This window comes from Bombina bombina, chromosome 9 (assembly GCF_027579735.1).
Source record: "Bombina bombina isolate aBomBom1 chromosome 9, aBomBom1.pri, whole genome shotgun sequence".
NCBI lineage: Eukaryota > Metazoa > Chordata > Amphibia > Anura > Bombinatoridae > Bombina > Bombina bombina.
This window is the reverse complement of record NC_069507.1, coordinates 265,977,839-266,005,064: the sequence shown is the minus strand read 5'-3', so window position 1 is coordinate 266,005,064 and position 27,226 is coordinate 265,977,839. Positions and strand designations below refer to the sequence as shown.

Sequence of the window (27,226 nt, the reverse complement as noted above, 5' to 3'; positions counted from 1 at the left end):
AGACATGATGGAGAGTTAGGTTTACTTACAATAGAGTGAGGGACATGATGTAGAGTAAGGAGTACTTACAGTAGACTGAAGAGTCATGATGAAGGAAAGTAAGGAGTACATACAGAAGAAAGTGAGTAGACATGATGTAGAGTAAGTAGTACTTACAGTAGATGAGGAGACATGATGTAGAGTAAGGAGTACTGACAGTAGAGTGAGGAGACATGATGTAGAGTAAGGAGTACTTACAGTAGGGAGTGAGGAGACATGATATAGAGTAAGGAGTACTTACAGTAGAGTGAGGAGACATGATGTAGAGTAAGGTGTACTTACAGTAGAGAGTGAGGATACATGATGTAGAGTAAGGAGTACTTACAGTAGAGAGCGAGGAGACATTATGTAGTTAAAGGAGTACTTACTGTAGAGAGTGAGGAGACATGAAGGAGAGGAGTACTTACAGTAGACTGAAGAGACATGATGTAGAGTAAGGAGTACTTACAGTAGAGTGAGGAGACATGATGTAGAGTAAGGAGCACTTACAGTAGAGTGAGGAGACATGATGTAGAGTAAGGAGTACTTACAGTAGAGAGCGAGGAGACATTATGTAGTTAAAGGAGTACTTACTGTAGAGAGTGAGGAGACATGAAGGAGAGGAGTACTTACAGTAGACTGAAGAGACATGATGTAGAGTAAGGAGTACTTACAGTAGAGTGAGGAGACATGATGTAGAGTAAGGAGTACTTACAGTAGAGAGTGAGGCTACATGATGTAGAGTAAGAAGTACTTACAGTAGAGAGTGAGGATACATGATGTAGAGCAGTGTTTTTCAACCAGTGTGCCATGGCACACTAGTGTGCCGTGAGAGATCCTCAGGTGTGCCACGGCAGACTGACAACAGTGCGGGGTGTCCCTCTTTCAAATTTTGAAATATTGGGAGGTATGTGACAGGCTCATCAGGCATCATTTACAACCATGACATTGACATTCATTCACAGACAATCATTATGATTGTTTGTGAATGAATGTCAATATGTCATGTATAGTTTGTAGGAGGCATGGCATGACAGCACAGTACAGTGTGTATATATATATATATATATATATATATATATATATATATATACACTGTATATATATCCTGTATTAGGCTACAATGTGTGATTTTGTAAAATTTTGGGATGGTGGTGTGCCACAGGATTTTTTAATGTAAAAAAGTGTGCCACGGCAAAAAAAAGGTTGCAAATCACTGATGTAGAGTAAGGAGTACTTACAGTAGAGAGTGAGGAGACATGATGTAGAGTAAGGAGTACTTACAGTAGAGAGTGAGGAGACATGATGTAGAGTAAGGAGTACTTACAGTAGAGAGTGAGGAGACATGATGTAGAGTAAGGAGTACTTACAGTAGATAGTGAGGAGACATGATGTAGAGTAAGGATTACTTACAGTAGAGTAAGGAGACATGATGTAGAGTAAGGAGTACTTACAGTAGAGAGTGAGGAGACATGATGTAGAGTAAGGATTACTTACAGTAGAGAGTGAGGAGACATGATGTAGAGTAAGGAGTACTTACAGTAGATAGTGAGGAGACATGATGTAGAGTAAGGATTACTTACAGTAGAGAGTGAGGAGACATGATGTAGATTAAGGATTACTTACAGTAGAGAGTGAGGAGACATGATGTAGAGTAAGGAGTACTTACAGAAGAGAGTGAGGAGACATAATGTAGAGTAAGGAGTACTTACAGTAGAGTGAGGAGACATGATGTGGATTAAGGAGTACTTACAGTAGAGAGTGAGGAGACATGATGTAGAGTAAGGAGTACTTACAGTAGATTGAAGAGACATGGGCCTCTATTTATCAAGCTGTCAACCGCAATTACGCTGGAATTCCTCAGTCCGACACAGATTGATGGTTACGTCACTCCAGATGTTCCGAACGCAAGTTCGGCACAATCTGACTACTTTTGAAAGTTATCAAAGAACTACCAGGTACGCTCGCCACTTTTCCGCCCCAGCGTACCTGGTTTTCAATCCGCCGCCCTGGAGGCGGCGGATGCCATAGGAATCAATGGGAGTCCGACAGCAGCGAAAGCTTATGTTCGCTGCTGCCTGATATCCCATTGATTCCTATGGTAACGTCTACACCTAACACCCTAACATGTACCCCGAGTCTAAACACCCCTAATCTGTCCCCCCTACACCGCCACCACCTACATTATACTTATTAACCCCTAAACTGCCGCTCCTGAACCCCGCCGCAACTCAATAAACTTATTAACCCTTAAACCGCCGCTCCCGGACCCCACTGCAACTCTTATAAATGTATTAACCCCTAAGCCTCCGCTCCCGGACCCCGCCGCCACCTACATTATACCTATTAACCCCTCCGCCCCCTATACCGCCGCCACCTACATAAAGTTATTAACCTCTATCCTGCCGATCCCGGACCCTGCCACAATTAAATAAATTGATTAACCCCTAAACTGCCGCTCCCGGAGCCCACCGCCACATACATTATATATATTAACCCCTAATCTGCCCCCCCTACACCGCCGGCACTATAAAAAACATATTAACCCCTAAACCAAAGTCTAACCCTAAACCTAACACCCACTAATTTAAATATAATTTAAATAACTCTAAATAAATATTACTATAATTAACTAAATTATTCCTATTTAAAACTACTTACCTGTAAAATAAACCCTAAGATAGCTACAATATAACTAATAGTTACATTGTAGCTATCTTAGGATTTATTTTTATTTTACAGGCAAGTTTGTATTTATTTTAACTAGGTAGAATAGTTATTAAATAGTTATTAACTATTTAATAACTACCTAGCTAAAATAAATACAAATTTACCTGTAAAATAAAACCTAACCTAAGTTACAATTACACCTAACACTACACTACCATTAAAATAATTAAATAAATTAACTACAATTAAATAAAACTAATTACAATTAAATAAAATTAACTAACAAAAAAAACCAAACACTAAATTACAGAAAATAAAAAAATAATTACAAGAATTTTAAACTAATTACACCTAATCTAATCCCCCTAAAAAAATAAAAAAAGCCCCCCAAAATAATCAAAAATCCCTACCCTATACTAAATTACAAATAGCCCTTAAAAGGGCTTTTTGAGGGGCATTGCCCCAAAGTAATCAGCTCTTTTACCTGTAAAAAAAAATACAATACCCCCCCAACATTAAAACCCACCATCCACACTCCCACATTCTATCAGCCAATCAGAATTAGGGTAGGAAAAATCCTATTGGCTTAGAATTTAGCTCGCATTATATTGATTGGATCAGCCAATAGGATTGAACTTCAATCCTATTGGCTGATTGCATCAGCCAATAGGATTTTTCCTACCCTAATTCCGATTGGCTGATAGAATCCTATCAGCCAATCGGAATTCAAGGGACGCCATCTTGGATGACGTCATTTAAAGGAACCTTCATTCGTCGGGAGTCGTCGGAAGAAGAGGATGCTCCGCGTCGGCTGGCTTGAAGATGGACACGCTCCGCTCCAGATGGATGAAGATAGAAGATGCCGCCTGGATGAAGACTTCTGCCCCTCTGGAGGTCCACTTGTGCCCCGCTGGGTGAAGACGGCTCAAGGTAGGGTGATCTTCAAGGGGTTAGTGTTAGGTTTTTTTAAGGGGGGATTGGGTAGGTTTTAGAGTAGGGTTGGGTGTGTGGGTGGTGGGTTTTAATGTTAGGGGGGTATTGTATTTTTTTCACAGGTAAAAGAGCTGATTACTTTGGGGCAATGCCCCGCAAAAAGCCCTTTTAAAGGGCTATTTGTAATTTAGTATAGGGTAGGGATTTTTATTAATTTGGGGAGCTTTTTTATTTTATTAGGGGGGGATTAGATTAGGTGTAATTAGTTTAAAAATCTTGTAATTATTTTTTTATTTTCTGTAATTTAGTGGGGGGTTTTGTACTTTTTTATTTAATTGTAATTAGTTTTATTTAATTGTAGTTAATTTATTTAATTATTTTAATGATAGTGTAGTGTTAGGTGTAATTGTAACTTAGCTAGTTAATAACTATTTAATAACTATTGTACCTAGCTAAAATAAATACAAACTTGCCTGTAAAATAAAAATAAACACTAAGCTAGCTAGAATGTAACTATTAGTTATATTGTAGCTATCTTATGGTTTATTTTACAGGTAAGTATTTAGTTTTAAATAGGAATAATTGATTTAATTTTAGTAATTTTATTTCGATTATTTTAAATTATATTTAAGTTAGGGGGGGTGTTAGGGTTAGGGTTAGACTTAGGTTTAGGGGTTAATATGTTTATTATAGTGGTGGCGGTGTAGGGAAGGGGCAGATTAGGGGTTAATAAATATAATGTAGGTGGCGGTGGGCTCCGGGAGCGGCGGTTTAGGGGTTAAACAATTTATTTAGTTGCGGCAGGGTCCGGGATCGGCAGGATAGGGGTTAATAACTTTATGTAGGTGGCGGCGGTATAGGGGGCAGTAGATTTGGGGTTAATAGGTATAATGTAGGTGGCGGCGGGGTCCGGGAGCAGCGGTTTAGGGGTTAATAACTTTATTTAGTTGCGGGGGGCTCTGGGAGAGGCGGTTTAGGGGGTAAAACAGTATAGTATAGTGTGGGTGCTTAGTGACAGTATAGCAAGAAAGCTGTGAATAAGCCGAAGAGCAGCGAGATCGATGACTGTTAGTTAACAGCAGTCCGCTGCTCATCGCACCGTACTTGGTGCACAGCTTTTTTACAGCTTTCTTGATAAATTTGGCGAACGTATTCAGGTCCGCGGCGGCGATGTTAGGCGATGTTAGGCGAGCGTATCAGTGCCGTCGAATGCAAGAAAGTCGACGGCTTGATAACTAGAGGCCATGATGTAGAGTAAGGAGTACTTACAGTAGAGAATAATGAGAAATGAAGGAAAGTAAGGAGTACATACAGAAGAAAGTGAGGAGACATGATGTAGAGTAAAGAGTACTTACAGTAGAGAGTGAGCAGACATGATGTAGATTAAGGAGTACTTACAGTAGAGTGAGGAGAATGATGTAGATTAAGGAGTACTTACAGTAGAGAGTGAGGCGACATGATGTAGAGTAAGGAGTACTTACCGTAGAGAGTGAGGATACATGATGTAGAGTAAGGAGTACTTACCGTAGAGAGTGAGGAGACATGATGTAGAGTAAGGAGTACTTAACGTAGAGAGTGAGGAGACAAGATGTAGAGTAAGGAGTACTTACAGTAGAGAGTGAGGAGACATGATGTAGAGTAAGGAGTCCTTACAGTAGAGAGTGAGGAGACATGAAGAAAAGTAAGGAGTACTTACAGTAGAGAGTGAGGAGACATGATGTAGAGTAAGGAGTCCTTACAATAGAGAGTGAGGAGACATGAAGTAAAGTAAGGATAGGAATACTTACAGTAGAGAGTGAGGAGACATGAAGGAAAGTAAGGAGTACTTACAGTAGAGAGTGAGGAGACATGATGTAGAGTAAGGAGTCCTTATAAAAGAGAGTGAGGAGACATGATGTAGAGTAAGGAGTACTTACAGTAGAGAGAGTGAGGACACATGATGTAGAGTAAGGAGTCCTTACAATAGAGAGTGAGGAGACATGATGTAGAGTAAGGAGTACTTACAGTAGAGAGAGTGAGGAGACATGATGTAGAGTAAGGAGTCCTTACAATAGAGAGTGAGGAGACATGATGTAGAGTAAGGAGTACTTACAGTAGAGAGAGTGAGGAGACATAAGACAGAAGAGTGAGGAGGTTGAGTAAGTACTTACTACATAGTTGGTCGGTGCTGTCACATTCCAACAGTGAGCGAGTTGGGGGCCGCAGGACTGTGTCACCCATTGCTGATACGCAGCTATTGGATACAATCTGTATAAACACAAGAGTTATATTAGCTATCACCTTCTTGTAGACTGAGCAGCAATGAAACAACCTTTTCAAATACAAGGTTACTGCAAGTTACTCTGTGTTGCTATTTTAGACATGCAGGAAGCTCAATCAACATTTCACAAAACTAGCATGAACAATCAGCAGTACAGTATTGGTGTCATCCTTGCTTAATCATCAGATACTGCCCCTTAGGTAAACTGTCTATAACACAACACACCAGTGTGTATATATATATATATATATATATATATATATATATATATATAGCATTAATTCCACTACATTGCTTGTAGTCACACACAGGCAAGTATATAGTTAGTAATAACACCTAGGACATATATACAGCTCATAGTCACACCTAGGACATACAGTATATACAGCCCATAGTCACACCCATGTCCTATATACAGCCCATTGTCACACCCAGGACCTATATACAGCCCATATTCACACTCAAGACCTATATACGGCCCATAGTCACACCCATGACCTATATATGCCCCATAGTCACACCCATGACCTATATACAGCCCATAGTCACACCCATGACCTATATATGGCCCATAGTCACACCCATGACCTATATATGGCCCATAGTCACACCCATGACCTATATAAGGCCCATAGTCACACCCATGACCTATATACAGCCCATAGTCACACCCAGGACACATATACAGCCCATAGTCACACCCAGGACCTATATACAGCCCATAGTCACAACCAAGACCTATATACAGCCCATAGTCCCACAAGGGCAATTATAAAGCAAACACTTGCACACAATGCAAATTTACAGATCATAGACAAACAGCGGTAGATTATCAGCTCTCAGTAACACGCATACTTTTATAGCCTGAAGTCCCACACAGGGGCAGATATACAGCTCATATGTCACAAACAGGGGCAGTTATGTGGCTTAGAGCTGCACACAGGGGCAGTTATATGGCTTAGAGCCACACACAGTGGCAGTTATATGGCTTAGAGACGCACACAGGGGCAGTTATATGGCTTAGAGCTGCACACAGGGGCAGTTATATGGCTTAGAGCTGCACACAGGGGCAGTTATATGGCTTAGAGCCACACACAGGGGCAGTTATATGGCTTAGAGACGCACACAGGGACAATTAAAGGCTGGATTGACCTGCCGGGATACCAGGAGATTTTCTCTTCGGCTGCAGCCGCTAGGACTGGAAAGCTACAATGTAAAGATGTGATTAATAGATGCAGTAGGGTTGTAGGGTGCCTATGTAACAAATGTTTGGAACTTTTGTTTAGTACAAACTAATATATATATATAATTTTTTTTTTAATTATTGGGAAGGAGTATTCCAGTAATCCCCTTTGAGAAAAATATGGTGTGTGAATTCTACTGACTCCATGAAAAAAATTTCAGGGCTGCTTTTTATTTCCAGTCTGGCCCTGGGCAGTTATATGGCTTAGAGTTGCACACAGGGGCAGTTATATGGCTTAGAGCTGCACACAGGGGCAGTGATATGGCTTAGAGCTAAACACAGGGGCAGTTATGTGGCTTAGAGCTGCACACAGGGGCAGTTATATGGTTTAGAGCTGCACACAGGGGCAGTGATATGGCTTAGAGCTAAACACAGGGGCAGTTATATGGCTTAGAGCTGCACACAGGGGCAGTTATATGGTTTAGAGCTGCAAACAGGGGCAGTTATATGGCTTAGAGCTAAACACAGGGGCAGTTATATGGCTTAGAGCTGCACACAGGGGCAGTTATATAGCTTAGAGCTGCACACAGGGGCAGTTATATGGCTTAGAGCTGCACACAGGGGCAGTTATATGGCTTAGAGCTGAACACAGGGGCAGTTATATGGTTGAGAGCCACACACAGGGGCAGTTATATGGCTTAGAGCCGCACACAGGAACAGTTATATTGCTTAGAGTCGCACACAGGGGCAGTTATATGGCTTAGAGTTGCACACAGGGGCAGTTATATGGCTTAGAGTCACACACAGGGGCAGTTTTATTGCATAGAGCCGCACACAGGGGCAGTTTTATTGCTTAGAGCCACACACAGGGGCAGTTTTATTGCTTAGAGCCACACACAGGGGCAGTTTTATTGCTTAGAGCCACACACAGGAGCAGTTATATGGTTTAGAGCCGCACACAGGGGCAGTTTTATGGTTTAGAGCCGCACACAGGGGCAGTTACAGCAAGAGATCATTATTCAAAGGATAAAGTGGAGGTGGTTAAATACAAGTAAGAGCTAATACAAACAGAAAAAAAAACAATCTGTCAGGAATGAACAACAGCTCGATGGCTTGATCTATGGCCCAGTTATAATCTGGGAGTAGCTTCTTTTAGACCAATAGTAACAGTAGGTAAAACAGCTAGACGAATAAGTTACACAGCTAGAACAATAGGTTACACAGCTAGAACAATAGGTTACACAGCTAGAACAATAAGTTACACAGCTAGAACAATAGGTTACACAGCTAGAACAATAGGTTACACAGCTAGAAGAGTAGGTTACACAGCTAGAAGAGTAGGTTACACAGCTAGAACAATAGGTTACACAGCTAGAACAGTAAGTTACACAGCTAGACCAATAGGTTACACAGCTAGAACAATAGGTTACACAGCTAGAACAATAAGTTACACAGATAGAACAGTAGGTTACACAGCTAGAACAATAGGTTACACAGCTAGAACAATAAGTTACACAGCTAGAACAATACGTTACACAGCTAGACGAATAGGTTACACAGCTAGAACAATAGGTTACACAGCTAGAACAATAAGTTACACAGCTAGACGAATAGGTTACACAGCTAGAACAGTAGGTTACACAGCTAGAACAATAGGTTACACAGCTAGAACAATAGGTTACACAGCTAGAACAAAAGGTAACATAGCTAGAATTATAGGTTACACAGCTAGAACAGTAGGTTACACAGCTAGAACAGTAGGTTACACAGCTAGAACAATAGGTTACACAGCTAGACCAGTAGGTTACACAGCTAGACCAGTAGGTTACACAGCTAGACCAATAGGTTACACAGCTAGAACAGTAGGTAACACAGCTAGAACAGTAGGTTACACAGCTAGAACAGTAGGTAACACAGCTAGAACAGTAGGTTACACAGCTAGAACAATAGGTTACACAGCTAGAACAAAAGGTAACATAGCTAGAATTATAGGTTACACAGCTAGAACAATAAGTTACACAGCTAGAACAGTAGGTTACACAGCTAGAACAGTAGGTTACACAGCTAGAACAATAGGTTACACAGCTAGACCAGTAGGTTACACAGCTAGACCAGTAGGTTACACAGCTAGACCAATAGGTTACACAGCTAGACCAATAGGTTACACAGCTAGAACAGTAGGTAACACAGCTAGAACAGTAGGTAACACAGCTAGAACAGTAGGTTACACAGCTAGAACAATAGGTTACACAGCTAGAACAAAAGGTAACATAGCTAGAATTATAGGTTACACAGCTAGAACAATAAGTTACACAGCTAGAACAGTAGGTAACACAGCTAGACCAATAGGTTACACAGCTAGACCAATAGGTTACACAGCTAGAACAGTAGGTTACACAGCTAGACCAATAGGTTACACAGCTAGACCAATAGGTTACACAGCTAGAACAGTAGGTAACACAGCTAGAACAGTAGGTTACACAGCTAGAACAGTAGGTTACACAGCTAGAACAGTAGGTAACACAGATAGAACAGTAGGTAACACAGAACAGTAGGTTACACAGCTAGAACAATAGGTAACACAGCTAGAACAATAGGTTACACAGCTAGAACAATAGGTTACACATCTAGAACAGTAGGTAACACAGATAGAACAATAGGTTACACAGCTAGAACAATAGGTTACACAGCTAGAAAAGTAGGTTACACAGCTAGACCAATATGTTACACAGCAAGACGAATAGGTTACACAGCTAGAACAATATGTTACACAGCAAGAACAATTGGCAACACAGCTAGAACAATAGGTTACACAGATAGAACAGTAGGTTACACAGCTAGACCAATAGGTTACACAGCAAGAACAGTAGGTTACACAGCTAGAACAGTAGGTAACACAGCTAGAACAGTAGGTTACACAGCAAGAACAGTAGGTTACACAGCTAGAACAGTAGGTAACACAGCTAGAACAGTAGGTTACACAGCTAGAACAGTAGGTTACACAGCTAGAACAGTAGGTAACACAGAACAGTAGGTAACACAGCTAGAACAGTAGGTTACATAGCTAGAACAGTAGGTTACACAGCTAGAACAGTAGGTAACACAGAACAGTAGGTTACACAGCTAGAACAGTAGGTAACACAGCTAGAACAGTAGGTAACACAGAACAGTGGGTTACAAAGCTAGAACAGTAGGTAACACAGCTAGAACAGTAAGTAACACAGCTAGAACAGTAGGTAACACAGCTAGACCAATAGGTTACACAGCTAGACCAATAGGTAACAAAGCTAGAACATTAGGTTACACAGCTCGAACAATAAGTAACACAGCTAGAACAGTAGGATACAAGGCTAGAACAGTAGGTAACACAGCTAGAACAGTAGGTTACACAGCTAGAACAGTAGGTAACACAGAACAGTAGGTTACACAGCTAGAACAGTAGGTTACACAGCTAGAACAGTAGGTAACACAGCTAGAACAGTAGGTTACACAGCTAGACCAATAGGTAACAAAGCTAGAACATTAGGTTACACAGCTAGAACAATAAGTAACACACCTAGAACAGTAGGTTACACAGCTAGAACAATAAGTAACACAGCTAGAACATTAGGTTACACAGCTAGAACAATATGTTACACAGCTAGAACAGTAGGTTACACAGCTAGAACAGTAGGTTACACAGCTAGAACAGTAGGTTACACAGCTAGAACAAGTAGGTTACACAGCTAGAACAGTAGGTAACACAGAACAGTAGGTTACACAGCTAGAACAATAGGTAACACAGCTAGAACAGTAGGTTACACATCTAGAACAGTAGGTTACACATCTAGAACAATAAGTTACACATCTAGAACAATAAGTTACACAGCTAGAATAATAGGTTACACAGCTAGAACAATAGGTTACACAGCTAGATCAATAGGTTACACAGCTAGAACAGTAGGTTACACAGCTAGAACAGTAGGTTACACAGTTAGAACAGTAGGTTACACAGCTAGAACAGTAGTTTACACTGATAGAACAATATGTTACACAGCTAGAACAGTAGGTTACACAGCTAGAACAATAAGTTACACAGCTAGAACAGTAGGTTACACAGCTAGAACAGTAGGTTACACAGCTAGAACAATAAGTTACACAGCTAGAACAGTAGGTTACACAGCTAGAACAGTAGGTTACACAGAACAGTGGGTTACACAGCTAGAACAGTAGGTTACACAGAACAGTAGGTTACATGGCTAGAACAATAGGCAACACAGCTAGAACAATAACTTACACTCCTAGAACAGTAGGTTACACAGCAAGAACAATAAGTTACACTGCTAGAACAGTAGGTAACACAGTGAGAAGAATAGGGAACACAGCTAGGACAGTAGGTTACACAGGTAGAATAATAAGTTACAATGCTAGAACAATAGGTTACACAGCTAGAACAATAAGTTACACAGCTAGAACCATAGGTAACAAAGCTAGAACAATAGGTACAGCTAGAACAGTAGGTTACACAGCTAGAACAGTAGGTAACACAGAACAGTAGGTTACACAGCTAGAAATATAAGTTACACATCTAGAACAATAAGTTACACAGCTAGAATAATAGGTTACACAGCTAGAACAATAGGTTACACAGCTAGAACAATAGGTTACACAGCTAGAACAGTAGGTTATACAGCTAGAACAGTAAGTTACACAGCTAGACCAATAGGTTACACAGCTAGAACAATAGGTTACACAGCTAGAACAGTAGGTAACACAGAACAGTAGGTTACACAGCTAGAACAGTAGGTAACACAGAACAGTAGGTTATACAGCTAGAACAATAAGTTACACATCTAGAACAATAAGTTACACAGGTAGAATAATAGGTTACACAGCTAGAACAATAGGTTACACAGCTAGAACAATAGGTTACACAGCTAGAACAGTAGGTTACACAGAACAGTAGGTTACACAGCTAGAACAGTAGGTTACACAGAACAGTAGGTTACACAGCTAGAACAGTAGGTTACACAGCTAGAACACTAGGTAACACAGCTAGAACAGTAGGTAACACAGCTAGAACCATAGGTAACAAAGCTAGAACAATAGGTAACACAGCTAGAACAGTAGGTAACACAGCTAGAACAGTTGGTAACACAGAACAGTAGGTTACACAGCTAGAACAGTAAGTTACACATCTAGAACACTAGGTAACACAGCTAGAACAGTAGGTAACACAGCTAGAACAGTAGGTAACACAGAACAGTAGGTAATACAGAACAGTAGGTTACACAGCTAGAACAGTAGGTAACACAGAACAGTAGGTTACACAGCTAGAACAGTAGGTAACACAGCTAGAACCATAGGTAACAAAGCTAGAACACACCAGGTTACAAGAACGCACCAGGCTACTAGAACACACCAGGCTATTAGAACACACCAGGCTATTAGAACGCACCAGGCTACTAGAACACACCACACTAGCAGAACACACCAGGCTACTAGAACACACCAGGCTACTAGAACACAGCAGGCTACTAGAACACACCAGGCTACTAGAACACACCAGGCTACTAGAACACACCAGCCTACAAGAACACACCAGGCTATTAGAACACACCAGGCTACTAGAACACACCAGGCTACTAGAACACAGCAGGCTATTAGAATGCACCAGGCTACTAGAACACAGCAGGCTATTTGAATGCACCAGGCTATTAGAACACACCAGGCTACTAGAACGCACCAGGCTACTAGAACACACCAGGCTATTAGAACACACCAGGTTACTAGAACACACCAGGCTACTAGAACACACCAGGCTACAAGAACGCACCACACTAGCAGAACACACCAGGCTACTAGAACACACCACACTAGCAGAACACACCAGGCTATTAGAACGCACCAGGCTACTAGAACACACCAGGCTACTAGAACACACCTGATTACTAGAACACACTAGGCTACTAGAACACACCTGATTACTAGAACACACCAGGCTACTAGAACACACCAGGCTATTAGGACGCACCAGGCTACTAGAACGCACCAGGCTACTAGAACACACAAGGCTATACGATCACAGCAGGCTATACGATCACACCAGGCTATACGAACACACCAGGCTACTAGAACACAACAGGCTATTAGAACACACCAGGCTATTAGAACACACCAGGCTATTAGAACACACAAAGCATTTAGAACACACTTGGCTATTAGAACACACTAGGCTACTAGAACGCACCAGGCTTTTAGAACACACCAGGCTATTAGAACACACAAAGCATTTAGAACACACTTGGTTATTAGAACACACTAGGCTACTAGAACGCACCAGGCTTTTAGAACACACCAGGCTACAAGAACGCACCACACTAGCAGAACACACCAGGCTACTAGAACACACCAGGCTACTAGAACGCACGGCTACTAGAACACACCAGGCTACTAGAACACACCACACTAGCAGAACACACCAGGCTACTAGAACACACCAGGCTACTAGAACGCACGGCTACTAGAACACACCAGGCTACTAGAACACACCTGATTACTAGAACACACTAGGCTACTAGAACACACCTGATTACTAGAACACACCAGGCTACTAGAACACACCAGGCTACTAGAACGCACCAGGATACTAGAACGCACCAGGATACTAGAACGCACCAGGCTACTAGAACACACCAGGCTACTAGAACACACCAGACTACTAGAACACACCAGGCTACTAGAACACACCTGATTACTAGAACACACCAGGCTACTAGAACACACCAGGCTACTAGAACACACCTGATTACTAGAACACACCAGGCTACTAGAACACACCTGATTACTAGAACACACCAGGCTACTAGAACACACCAGGCTACTAGAACACATCAAGCTACTAGAACACAACAAGCTACTAGAACACATCAGGCTACTAGAACACATCAGGCTACTAGAACACAACAATCTACTAGAAGACAACAAGCTACTAGAACACAACAGGCTACTAGACTACACCAGGCTACTAGAACTCTGAGAAAGCGTTCTTGTGAAACGCGCGTCAGGGCTCCTTAGAAAAAGCCTTGTCTCTCTGGTTTTAATCAGCTTACCTTAACCTAATGACATAAACTTGTATTGATACTTACGTACCTGGCACTCTGCAGCTTAGACATTTATTGTAATAATAAAAGTGGCTCCCGGATTGAAGGGTCCTAGCCGATATTTTTTTCCCAGTCTGCTGCAGTAGTCCCAGTACTTATTAGTAAATACTCTTCACTCCATGTAGTGTTAAAGGGACACTGAACCCACATTTTTTTTTCTTGATTCAGATAGAGCAGCAATTTTAAGCAACTTTCTAATATACTCCTATTATCAATTTTTCTTCCTACTCTTGGTATCTTTATTTGAAAAGCAGGAATGTAAGCTTAGGAGCCGGCCCTTTTTCGGTTCAGAACCTGGGTAGCTCTTGCTGATTAGTGGGAAAATGTAGCCACCAATTAGCAAGCGCTACCCAGGGTGCTGAACCAAAAATGGGCCGGCTCTTAAGCTTACATTCCTGCTTTTTCAAGGAGAGATACCAAGAGAACGAAAAAAATTGATAATAGGAGTAAATTAGAAAGATGCTTAAAATTGCTGCTCTAACTGAATCATAAAAGAAAACATTTGGGTTACTATCCCTTGAAGGTCTAAAGGATATTTGTACATAAATCATTAAAAAGCTTTTCTAAAGATAATGATCAACCCATTAATGTTTTAATCAAGACCCAACACAGAGTATTTGTATTATTTATGGATGTTGCCACAAATCTATATCCTTATGTGCTTCGCTGGCTACCATAAGAGCGTAGTCTCAGGTCTCCTCACCAGTCCAGCAAACTTCTTTCTATAATAAAATCAGTAGCACTTCCTGTGTCACCTGTCTGTGACATTACATGACTTCACTAAATGTTATTGTCACTAAACTACACAGCTACATTGTCAGCTTACAGGTTCTGCTGCCACAATCACTGTCTGTTATCAACAACGCGACCTCAGTGACATTATAATCTCAGTGTAAAGTATCAAAACGCGTTGTTAGTTACAATATAAAATAGATGAATGCCATCTCTTTTAACCCCTTGATTACAAGAGAGGGCTGCAATGTGCCATCCGAGAGATGACTGGTGTTTTGTTACAATGTGACGTGTGTATAATGATGTCTGCAAACTGTCACAAGGTGCCACACCTATTGCTAACGTGCAGAGATTTGGAACCTAAAGCCATAAATAAATAAAGGTGTATAGGAGGAGGGCAAAACCTCATACAATATGCAGAAGGCAGGTTCCTGTTACAACATAAACATCTCATGTGTCCACAACTAAACTCTTCTGGACGTCTTGAATCTCCAAAAGAAGCAGAAGAGACAATTTTCTAATTATCCTCTGGCTGACCACTTATATTTTATTCATTACACAACAAAGGGTCAGCTATTACATATTTACTCCCATAGAGCTGCAGCTTCGACCTATAAATATGCCCTTATCATGTGTGAGTCTGACCTGGGTATTGCTTTGTGCAAGTCTGTGCTATTCAGTGCATTCAGTACCTGACCTGCGTATTGCTTGTGCAAGTCTGTGCTATTCAGTGCATTCAGTACCTGACCTGCGTATTGCTTGTGCAAGTCTGTGCTATTCAGTGCATTCAGTACCTGACCTGCGTATTGCTTTGTGCAGGTCTGTGCTACTTAGTGCATTCAGTATCTGACCTGGGTATTGCTTTTTGCAGGTCTGTGCTATTCAGTGCATTCAGTACCTGACCTGGGTATTGCTTTGTGCAGGTCTGTGCTATTCAGTGCATTCAGTACCTGACCTGGGTATTGCTTTGTGCAAGTCTGTGATACTTAGTGCATTCAGTACCTGACCTGGGTTTTGCTTTGTGCAAGTCTGTGCTACTTAGTGCATTCAGTACCTGACCTGGGTATTGCTTTGTGCAAGTCTGTGCTACTTAGTGCATTCAGTACCTGACCTGGGTTTTGCTTTGTGCAAGTCTGTGTTACTTAGTGCATTAGGTACTTGACCTGGCTATTGCTTTGTGCAAGTCTGTGCTATTCACTGCATTCAGTACCTGACCTGGGTATTGCTTTGTGCAAGTCTGTGAAACTTAGTGCATTCAGTACCTGACCTGGGTATTGCTTTGTGCAAGTCTGTGCTACTTAGTGCATTCAGTACATGACCTGGCTATTGCTTTGTGCAGGTCTGTGCTATTGAGCGCACTCAGTATCTGATCTGGGTATTGCTTTGTGCAAGTCTGTGCTATTCCGTGCATTCAGTACCTGACCTGGGTATTGCTTTGTGCAGGTCTGTGCTACTTAGTGCATTCAGTACCTGACCTGGGTATTTATTTGTGCAGGTCTGTGCTACTTACTGTATTCAGTACCTGACCTGGCTATTGCTTTGTGCAAGTCTGTGCTACTTAGTGCATTCAGTACCTGACCTGGGTATTGCTTTGTGCAACTCTGTGCTACTTAGTGCATTCAGTACCTGACCTGGGTATTGCTTTGTGCAGGTCTGTGCTACTTAGTGCATTCAGTACCTGGCCTAGGTATTGCTTTGTGCAGGTCTGTGCTACTTAGTGCATTCAGTACATGACCTGGGTATTGCTTTGTGCAGGTCTGTGCTACTTAGTGCATTCAGTACATGACCTGGGTATTGCTTTGTGCAGGTCTGTGCTATTCAGTGCATTCAGAACCTGACCTGGTTATTGCTTTGTGCAGGTCTGTGCTACTTAGTGCATTCAGCACCTGACCTAGGTATTGCATTGTCCAACTCTGTGCTACTTAGTGCATTCAGTATATATATATATATATATATATATATATATATATATATATATATATATTATATATATATATATATACACCCAAGTAAAGGGAATATGCAATATAATGTAAAAAAGGGGCGCTATCTAGATATGCAATGTAACTAAAAATACAAAGTTAAAGATAATCACAATTCTTAGTATATTATATAGTTTCAGAATGTAATATCACTTATGTATAAACATACAAGCATATAGAAAGTACAGGAATTAGACCTGTATAGGTAATAATGTCCCAATAGGCAAATAAAAGTCCAAAAAAATAAAAAAAAATCCCCAATGGTTATAGGGATGTAAGGCAGCTCTCCTCGATGTATAAGGCCATCCACACAACGAGTTAATCTATAAAGAAGCAGAGAAGGCGCCACATAGCATAATTCCGTATGGTATACCAAATATACAATTGTAGCTCAAATGCACTCACGTGTAAGAAAGCACCAAGATGTGGTGCTGACTGGGCAGACCGGAACCTCAGAGTTGTCCGGTAAACTCCACTCTCAGGCTAAGACTCCCAGAAGCCAAAATGGTGGTCACCAAAGAGGCTATGATGTTTAGATGTCAGGAAAGGCACTATTCCACCTCCAGCAGTTGGAGAGTTACTCCAAACAGGGATATCCAAAGAGAAGCAATGTAGCAAGTTTGTATAAACACGTTAAAAACACAGCAACGGTTTTCTCAGTATCATGTACTGTTTCCTCAGGCTGAATAAAACTATACAAAACTTGCTACTTAATATACTCTATACCAGTTATTTTTAACCTTTTTTTGCCGTGGCACACTTTTTTACATTAAAAAATCCTGTGGCACACCACCATCCAAAAATTAAAAAAAAATCACACATTGTAGCCTAATACAGCATATATATATACACATACACACAAACACACACATACTGTATGTATTGTGCTGTTATGCCATGCCTCCTACAAACTACCCCTGCACTGGGAGTAAAAAACAAGTAAAGTTTAAAAAATATGTCACACTGTTGTCAGTCTGCCGTGGCACACCTGAGGATCTCTCACGGCACACTAGTGTGCCACGGCACACTGGTTGAAAAACACTGCTCTATACTAACCAATGGTAATGGCTGTTTAACAAACACACCCTAGTTTTCTCTTAATTGGTCACATGATTGTCAGATGTTTACAAATAGCATTCATGTCAAGTTTAAGTTGATAAAAAGTATATCATGTAACTACTTCGATCCTACAAATAAATAAATTTTGTAGGATCGAAGTAGTTACATGATATATTTTTTATCAACTTAAACTTGACATGAATGCTATTTGTAAACATCTGACAATCATGTGACCAATTAAGAGAAACTAGGGTGTGTTTGTTAAACAGCCATTACCATTGGTTAGTATAGAGTATATTAAGTAGCAAGTTTTGTATAGTTTTATTCAGCCTGAGGAAACAGTACATGATACTGAGAAACGCGTTGCTGTGTTTTTAATGTGTTTAAATAAACACTTTTATTTATACAAACTTGCTACATTGCTTCTCTTTGGATATCCCTGTTTGGAGTAACTCTCCAACTGCTGGAGGTGGAATAGTGCCTTTCCTGACATCTAAACATCATAGCCTTTTTGGTGACCACCATTTTGGCTTCTGGGAGTCTTAGCCTGAGAGGAGAGTTTACCGGACAACTCTGAGGTTCCGGTCTGCCCAGTCAGCACCACATCTTGGTGCTTTCTTACACGTGAGTGCATTTGAGCTACAATTTTATATTTTCTATACCATACGGAATTATGCTATGTGGCACCTTCTCTGCTTCTTTATAGATTAGTGCATTTAGTACCTGACCTGGGTATTGCTTTGTGCAGGTCTGTGCTACTTAGTGCATTCATTACCTGACCTGGGTATTGCTTTGTGCAAGTCTGTGCTATTCAGTGCATTCAGTACCTGACCTGGGTATTGCTTTGTGCAAGTCTGTGATACTTAGTGCATTCAGTATCCGACCTGGGTATTGCTTTGTGCAAGTCTGTGCTACTTAGTGCATTCAGTACCTGACCTGGCTATTGCTTTGTGCAGGTCTGTGCTATTGAGCGCACTCAGTATCTGACCTGGGTATTGCTTTGTGCAAGTATGTGCTATTCAGTGCATTCAGTACCTGACCTGGGTGTTGCTTTGTGCAGGTCTGTGCTACTTAGTGCATTCAGTACCTGACCTGGGTATTTATTTGTGCAGGTCTGTGCTACTTAGTGCATTCAGTACCTGACCTGGCTATTGCTTTGTGCAAGTCTGTGCTACTTAGTGCATTCAGTACCTGACCTGGGGATTGCTTTGTGCAACTCTGTGCTACTTAGTGCATTCAGTACCTGACCTGGTTATTGCTTTGTGCAGGTCTGTGCTACTTAGTGCATTCAGTACCTGACCTGGTTATTGCTTTGTGCAGGTCTGTGCTACTTAGTGCATTCAGTACCTGACCTGGTTATTGCTTTGTGCAGGTCTGTGCTACTTAGTGCATTCAGTACCTGACCTAGGTATTGCTTTGTGCAGGTCTGTGCTACTTAGTGCATTCAGTACCTGACCTGGGTATTGCTTTGTGCAGGTCTGTGCTATTCAGTGCATTCAGTACCTGACCTGGCTATTGCTTTGTGCAGGTCTGTGCTACTTAGTGCATTCAGTACCTGACCTGGGTATTGCTTTGTGCAGGTCTGTGCTATTCAGTGCATTCAGTACCTGACCTGGCTATTGCTTTGTGCAGGTCTGTGCTACTTAGTGCATTCAGTACCTGACCTAGGTATTGCTTTGTGCAACTCTGTGCTACTTATTGCATTCAGTAACTGACCTGGGTATTGCTTTGTGCAGGTCTGTGCTACTTAGTGCATTCTGTACCTGACCTGGGTATTGCTTTGTGCAAGTCTGTGCTACTTAGTGCATTCAGTACATGACCTGGGTATTGCTTTGTGCAAGTCTGTGCTACTTAGTGCATTCAGGACCTGATCTGGGTATTGCTTTGTGCAAGTCTGTGCTACTTAGTGCATTCAGTACCTGACCTAGGTATTGCTTTGTGCAACTCTGTGCTACTTAGTGCATTCAGTACCTGACCTGGGTATTGCTTTGTGCAGGTCTGTGCTACTTAGTGCATTCAGTACCTGACCTGGGTACTGCTTTCTGCAAGTCTGTGCTACTTAGTGCATTCAGTACCTGACCTGGGTATTGCTTTGTGCAAGTCTGTGCTACTTAGTGCATTCAGTACCTGACCTGGGTATTGCTTTGTGCAGGTCTGTGCTATTCCGTGCATTCAGTACCTGACCTGGGTATTGCTTTGTGCAAGTCTGTGCTACTAAGTGCATTCAGTACCTGACCTGGGTATTGCTTTGTGCAAGTCTGTGCTACTTAGTGCATTCAGTACCTGACCTGGGTATTGCTTTGTGCAGGTCTGTGATATTCAGTGCATTCAGTACCTGGCCTGGGTTTTGCTTTTTGTAAGTCTGTGCTGCTTAGTGCATTCAGTACCTGACCTGGGTATTGCTTTGTGCAGGTCTGTGCTACTTAGTGCATTTAGTACCTGACCTGGGTATTTATTTGTGCAGGTCTGTGCTACTTAGTGCATTCAGTACCTGACCTGGATATTGCTTTGTGCAGGTCTGTGCTACTTAGTGTGTTCAGTACCTGACCTGGGTATTGTTTTGTGCAGGTCTGTGCTACTTAGTGCGTTCAGTATCTGACCTGGGTATTGCTTTGTGCAGGTCTCTGCTACTTAGTGCATTCAGTACCTGACCTGTGTATTGCTTTGTGCAAGTATGTGCTACTTAGTGCATTCAGTACCTGACCTGGGTATTGCTTTGTGCAAGTCTGTGCTACGTAGTGCATTCAGTACCTGACCTGGGTATTGCTTTGTGCAGGTCTGTGATATTCAGTGCATTCAGTACCTGGCCTGGGTATTGCTTTGTGCAGGTCTGTGCTACTTAGTGCATTCAGTACCTGACCTGGGTAAGGCTTTGTGCAGGTCTGTGCTACTTAGTGCATTCAGTACCTGACCTTGGTATTTATTTGTGCAAGTCTCTGCTACTTAGTGCATTCAGTACCTGACCTGGATATTCATTTGTGCAGGTCTGTGCTACTTAGTGCGTTCAGTACCTGACCTGGGTATTGTTTTGTGCAGGTCTGTGCTACTTAGTGCGTTCAGTACCTGACCTGGGTATTGTTTTGTGCAGGTCTGTGCTATTCAGTGCATTCAGTACCTGACCTGGCTATTGCTTTGTGCAGGTCTGTGCTACTTAGTGCATTCAGTACCTGGCCTGGGTATTGCTTTGTGCAGGTCTGTGCTACTTAGTGTATTCAGTACCTGACCTGGGTAATGCTTTGTCAAGTCTGTGATACTTAGTGCAGTGATTTTTAACCTTTTTTTTGCCGTGGCACACTTTTTTACATTAAAAAATCCTGTGGCACACCACCATCCCAAAATTTTTAAAAAATCACACATTGTAGCCTAATACAGCATATATATATACACATACACACAAATACACACATACTATATGTATTGTGCTGTTATGCCATGCCTCCTACAAACTACCCCTGCACTGGGAGTAAAAAACAAGCAAAGTTTAAAAAATATGTCACACTGTTGTCAGTCTGCCGTGGCACACCTGAGGATCTCTCACGGCACACTAGTGTGCCACGGCACACTGGTTGAAAAACACTGACTTAGTGCATTCAGTAACTGACCTGGGTAATGTTTTGTGGAGGTCTGTGCTACTTAATGCATTCAGTACCTGACCTAGGTATTGCTTTGTGCAGGTCTGTGCTATTCAGTGCATTCAGTACCTGACCTGGGTATTGCTTTGTGCAGGTCTGTGCTATTCAGTGCATTCAGTACCTGACCTGGCCATTGCTTTGTGCAGGTCTGTGGTACTTAGTGCATTCAGTACCTGACCTGGCCATTGCTTTGTGCAGGTCTGTGCTATTCAGTGCATTCAGTACCTGATCTGGTTATTGCTTTGTGCAAGTCTGTGCTACTTAGTGCATTCAGTACATGACCTGGGTATTGCTTTGTGCAAGTCTGTGCTACTTAGTGCATTCATCTGGGTATTGCTTTGTGCAGGTCTGTGCTACTTAGTGCATTCAGTACCTGACCTAGGTATTGCTTTGTGCAACGCTGTGCTACTTAGTGCATTCAGTACCTGACCTGGGTATTGCTTTGTGCAGGTCTGTGCTACTTAGTGCATTCAGTGCCTGACCTGGGTATTGCTTTCTGCAAGTCTGTGCTACTTAGTGCATTCAGTACCTGACCTGGGTATTGCTTTGTGCAAGTCTGTGCTACTTAGTGCATTCAGTACCTGACCTGGGTATTGCTTTGTGCAGGTCTGTGCTATTCAGTGCATTCAGTACCTGACCTGGGTATTGCTTTGTGCAAGTCTGTGCTACTAAGTGCATTCAGTACCTGACCTGGTTATTGCTTTGTGCAGGTCTGTGCTACTTAGTGCATTCAGTACCTGACCTAGTTATTGCTTTGTGCAGGTCTGTGCTACTTAGTGCATTCAGTACCTGACCTGGTTATTGCTTTGTGCAGGTCTGTGCTACTTAGTGCATTCAGTACCTGACCTAGGTATTGCTTTGTGCAGGTCTGTGCTACTTAGTGCATTCAGTACCTGACCTGGGTATTGCTTTGTGCAGGTCTGTGCTATTCAGTGCATTCAGTACCTGACCTGGCTATTGCTTTGTGCAGGTCTGTGCTACTTAGTGCATTCAGTACCTGACCTGGGTATTGCTTTGTGCAGGTCTGTGCTATTCAGTGCATTCAGTACCTGACCTGGCTATTGCTTTGTGCAGGTCTGTGCTACTTAGTGCATTCAGTACCTGACCTAGGTATTGCTTTGTGCAACTCTGTGCTACTTATTGCATTCAGTAACTGACCTGGGTATTGCTTTGTGCAGGTCTGTGCTACTTAGTGCATTCTGTACCTGACCTGGGTATTGCTTTGTGCAAGTCTGTGCTACTTAGTGCATTCAGTACATGACCTGGGTATTGCTTTGTGCAAGTCTGTGCTACTTAGTGCATTCAGGACCTGATCTGGGTATTGCTTTGTGCAAGTCTGTGCTACTTAGTGCATTCAGTACCTGACCTAGGTATTGCTTTGTGCAACTCTGTGCTACTTAGTGCATTCAGTACCTGACCTGGGTATTGCTTTGTGCAGGTCTGTGCTACTTAGTGCATTCAGTACCTGACCTGGGTACTGCTTTGTGCAAGTCTGTGCTACTTAGTGCATTCAGTACCTGACCTGGGTATTGCTTTGTGCAAGTCTGTGCTACTTAGTGCATTCAGTACCTGACCTGGGTATTGCTTTGTGCAGGTCTGTGCTATTCCGTGCATTCAGTACCTGACCTGGGTATTGCTTTGTGCAAGTCTGTGCTACTAAGTGCATTCAGTACCTGACCTGGGTATTGCTTTGTGCAAGTCTGTGCTACTTAGTGCATTCAGTACCTGACCTGGGTATTGCTTTGTGCAGGTCTGTGATATTCAGTGCATTCAGTACCTGGCCTGGGTTTTGCTTTTTGTAAGTCTGTGCTGCTTAGTGTATTCAGTACCTGACCTGGGTATTGCTTTGTGCAGGTCTGTGCTACTTAGTGCATTTAGTACCTGACCTGGGTATTTATTTGTGCAGGTCTGTGCTACTTAGTGCATTCAGTACCTGACCTGGATATTGCTTTGTGCAGGTCTGTGCTACTTAGTGTGTTCAGTACCTGACCTGGGTATTGTTTTGTGCAGGTCTGTGCTACTTAGTGCGTTCAGTATCTGACCTGGGTATTGCTTTGTGCAGGTCTCTGCTACTTAGTGCATTCAGTACCTGACCTGTGTATTGCTTTGTGCAAGTATGTGCTACTTAGTGCATTCAGTACCTGACCTGGGTATTGCTTTGTGCAAGTCTGTGCTACTTAGTGCATTCAGTACCTGACCTGGGTATTGCTTTGTGCAGGTCTGTGATATTCAGTGCATTCAGTACCTGGCCTGGGTATTGCTTTGTGCAGGTCTGTGCTACTTAGTGCATTCAGTACCTGACCTGGGTAAGGCTTTGTGCAGGTCTGTGCTACTTAGTGCATTCAGTACCTGACCTGGGTATTTATTTGTGCAAGTCTCTGCTACTTAGTGCATTCAGTACCTGACCTGGATATTCATTTGTGCAGGTCTGTGCTACTTAGTGCGTTCAGTACCTGACCTGGGTATTGTTTTGTGCAGGTCTGTGCTATTCAGTGCATTCAGTACCTGACCTTGCTATTGCTTTGTGCAGGTCTGTGCTACTTAGTGCATTCAGTACCTGGCCTGGGTATTGCTTTGTGCAGGTCTGTGCTACTTAGTGTATTCAGTACCTGACCTGGGTAATGCTTTGTCAAGTCTGTGATACTTAGTGCATTCAGTAACTGACCTGGGTAATGTTTTGTGGAGGTCTGTGCTACTTAGTGCATTCAGTACCTGACCTAGGTATTGCTTTGTGCAGGTCTGTGCTATTCAGTGCATTCAGTACCTGACCTGGGTATTGCTTTGTGCAGGTCTGTGCTATTCAGTGCATTCAGTACCTGACCTGGCCATTGCTTTGTGCAGGTCTGTGGTACTTAGTGCATTCAGTACCTGACCTGGCCATTGCTTTGTGCAGGTCTGTGCTATTCAGTGCATTCAGTACCTGATCTGGTTATTGCTTTGTGCAAGTCTGTGCTACTTAGTGCATTCAGTACATGACCTGGGTATTGCTTTGTGCAAGTCTGTGCTACTTAGTGCATTCATCTGGGTATTGCTTTGTGCAGGTCTGTGCTACTTAGTGCATTCAGTACCTGACCTAGGTATTGCTTTGTGCAACGCTGTGCTACTTAGTGCATTCAGTACCTGACCTGGGTATTGCTTTGTGCAGGTCTGTGCTACTTAGTGCATTCAGTGCCTGACCTGGGTATTGCTTTCTGCAAGTCTGTGCTACTTAGTGCATTCAGTACCTGACCTGGGTATTGCTTTGTGTAGGTCTGTGCTACTTAGTGCATTCAGTACCTGACCTGGGTAATGCTTTGTGCAAGTCTGTGATACTTAGTGCATTCAGTACCTGACCTGGGTATTGCTTTGTGCAGGTCTGTGCTACTTAGTGCATTTAGTACCTGACCTGGGTATTTATTTGTGCAGGTCTGTGCTACTTGGTGCATTCAGTACCTGACCTGGATATTGCTTTGTGCAGGTCTGTGCTACTTAGTGTGTTCAGTACCTGACCTGGGTATTGTTTTGTGCAGGTCTGTGCTACTTAGTGCGTTCAGTATCTGACCTGGGTATTGCTTTGTGCAGGTCTCTGCTACGTAGTGCATTCAGTACCTGACCTGTGTATTGCTTTGTGCAAGTCTGTGCTACTTAGTGCATTCAGTACCTGACCTGGGTATTGCTTTGTGCAAGTCTGTGCTACTTAGTGCATTCAGTACCTGACCTGGGTATTGCTTTGTGCAGGTCTGTGATATTCAGTGCATTTAGTACCTGGCCTGGGTATTGCTTTGTGCAGGTCTGTGCTACTTAGTGCATTCAGTACCTGACCTGGGTAATGCTTTGTGCAGGTCTGTGCTACTTAGTGCATTCAGTACCTGACCTGGGTATTTATTTGTGCAAGTCTGTGCTACTTAGTGCATTCAGTACCTGACCTGGATATTCATTTGTGCAGGTCTGTGCTACTTAGTGCATTCAGTACCTGACCTGGGTATTGTTTTTTGCAGGTCTGTGCTACTTAGTGCGTTCAGTACCTGACCTGGGTATTGCTTTGTGCCGGTCTGTGCTACTTAGTGCATTCAGTACCTGCCCTGGGTATTGCTTTGTGCAAGTCTGTGCTATTCAGTGTATTCAGTACCTGACCTGGGTAATGCTTTGTGCAAGTCTGTGCTACTTAGTGCATTCAGTAGCTGACCTGGGTAATGCTTTGTGCATGTCTGTGATACTTAGTGCATTCAGTACCTGACCTGGGTAATGCTTTGCGCAAGTCTGTGCTACTTAGTGCATTCAGTACCTGACCTGGGTATTTAATTGTGCAGGTCTGTGCTACTTGGTGCATTCAGTACCTGACCTGGGTATTGCTTTGTGCAGGTCTGTGCTACTTAGTGTATTCAGTACCTGACCTGGGTAATGCTTTGTCAAGTCTGTGATACTTAGTGCATTCAGTACCTGACCTGGGTAATGCTTTGTGCAAGTCTGTGCTATTTAATGCATTCAGTACCTGACCTGGGTAATGCTTTGTGCAAGTCTGTGCTACTTAGTGCATTCAGTACCTGACCTGGGTAATGCTTTGCGCATGTCTGTGATACTTAGTGCATTCAGTACCTGACCTGGGTAATGCTTTGCGCAAGTCTGTGCTACTTAGTGCATTCAGTACCTGACCTGGGTAATGCTTTGTGCAAGCCTGTGTTTTTGTGTGTGTGCGCTTTCTGGGGGGGGTGACACCATAACTTACCGCACCGGGTGACACCAACCCTAGTGACGCCACTGGTCTGTGCTACTTAGTGCATTCAGTACCTGACCTGGGTATTGCTTTGTGCAAGTCTGTGCTACTTAGTGCATTCAGTACCTGACCTAGGTATTGCTTTGTGCAGGTCTGTGCTATTCAGTGCATTCAGTACCTGACCTGGGTATTGATTTGTGCAAGTCTGTGCTACTAAGTTCATTCAGTACCTGACCTGTGTATTGCTTTGTGCAAGTCTGTGCTACTTAGTACATTCAGTACCTGACCTGGGTATTGCTTTGTGCAGGTCTGTGCTACTTAGCGCATTCAGTACCTGACCTGGGTATTGCTTTGTGCAAGTCTGTGCTACTTAGTGCATTCAGTACCTGACCTGGGTATTTAATTGTGCAGGTCTGTGCTACTTGGTGCATTCAGTACCTGACCTGGGTATTGCTTTGTGCAGGTCTGTGCTACTTAGTGTATTCAGTACCTGACCTGGGTAATGCTTTGTGCAAGTCTGTGATACTTAGTGCATTCAGTACCTGACCTGGGTAATGCTTTGTGCAAGTCTGTGCTATTTAATGCATTCAGTACCTGACCTGGGTAATGCTTTGTGCAAGTCTGTGCTACTTAGTGCATTCAGTACCTGACCTGGGTAATGCTTTGTGCAAGTCTGTGCTACTTAGTGCATTCAGTACCTGACCTGGGTAATGCTTTGTGCAAGCCTGAGATACTTAGTGCATTCAGTATCTGACCTGGGTATTGCTTTGTGCAGGTCTGTGCTATTTAATGCATTCAGTACATGACCTTGGTATTGCTTTGTGCAAGTCTGTGGTATTCAGTGCATTCAGTACCTGACCTGGGTATTGCTTTGTGCAGGTCTGTGCTATTTAATGCATTGAGTACATGACCTTGGTATTGC

The 27,226-nt window shown here is 42.6% G+C and overlaps 1 protein-coding gene across 1 annotated transcript in view; it reads right to left on the bottom strand.

The window, feature by feature from the left end:
- STYK1 (serine/threonine/tyrosine kinase 1) overlaps positions 1-27,226 on the bottom strand; it is a 74,812-nt gene that overhangs the window by 35,042 nt on the left and 12,544 nt on the right. The window contains exon 3 of the mRNA XM_053692799.1: positions 5,772-5,868. Coding sequence (XP_053548774.1) covers positions 5,772-5,841 — 70 coding nt within the window. The 5' untranslated portion in view covers positions 5,842-5,868. The remainder of the gene's footprint in view (positions 1-5,771; positions 5,869-27,226) is intronic.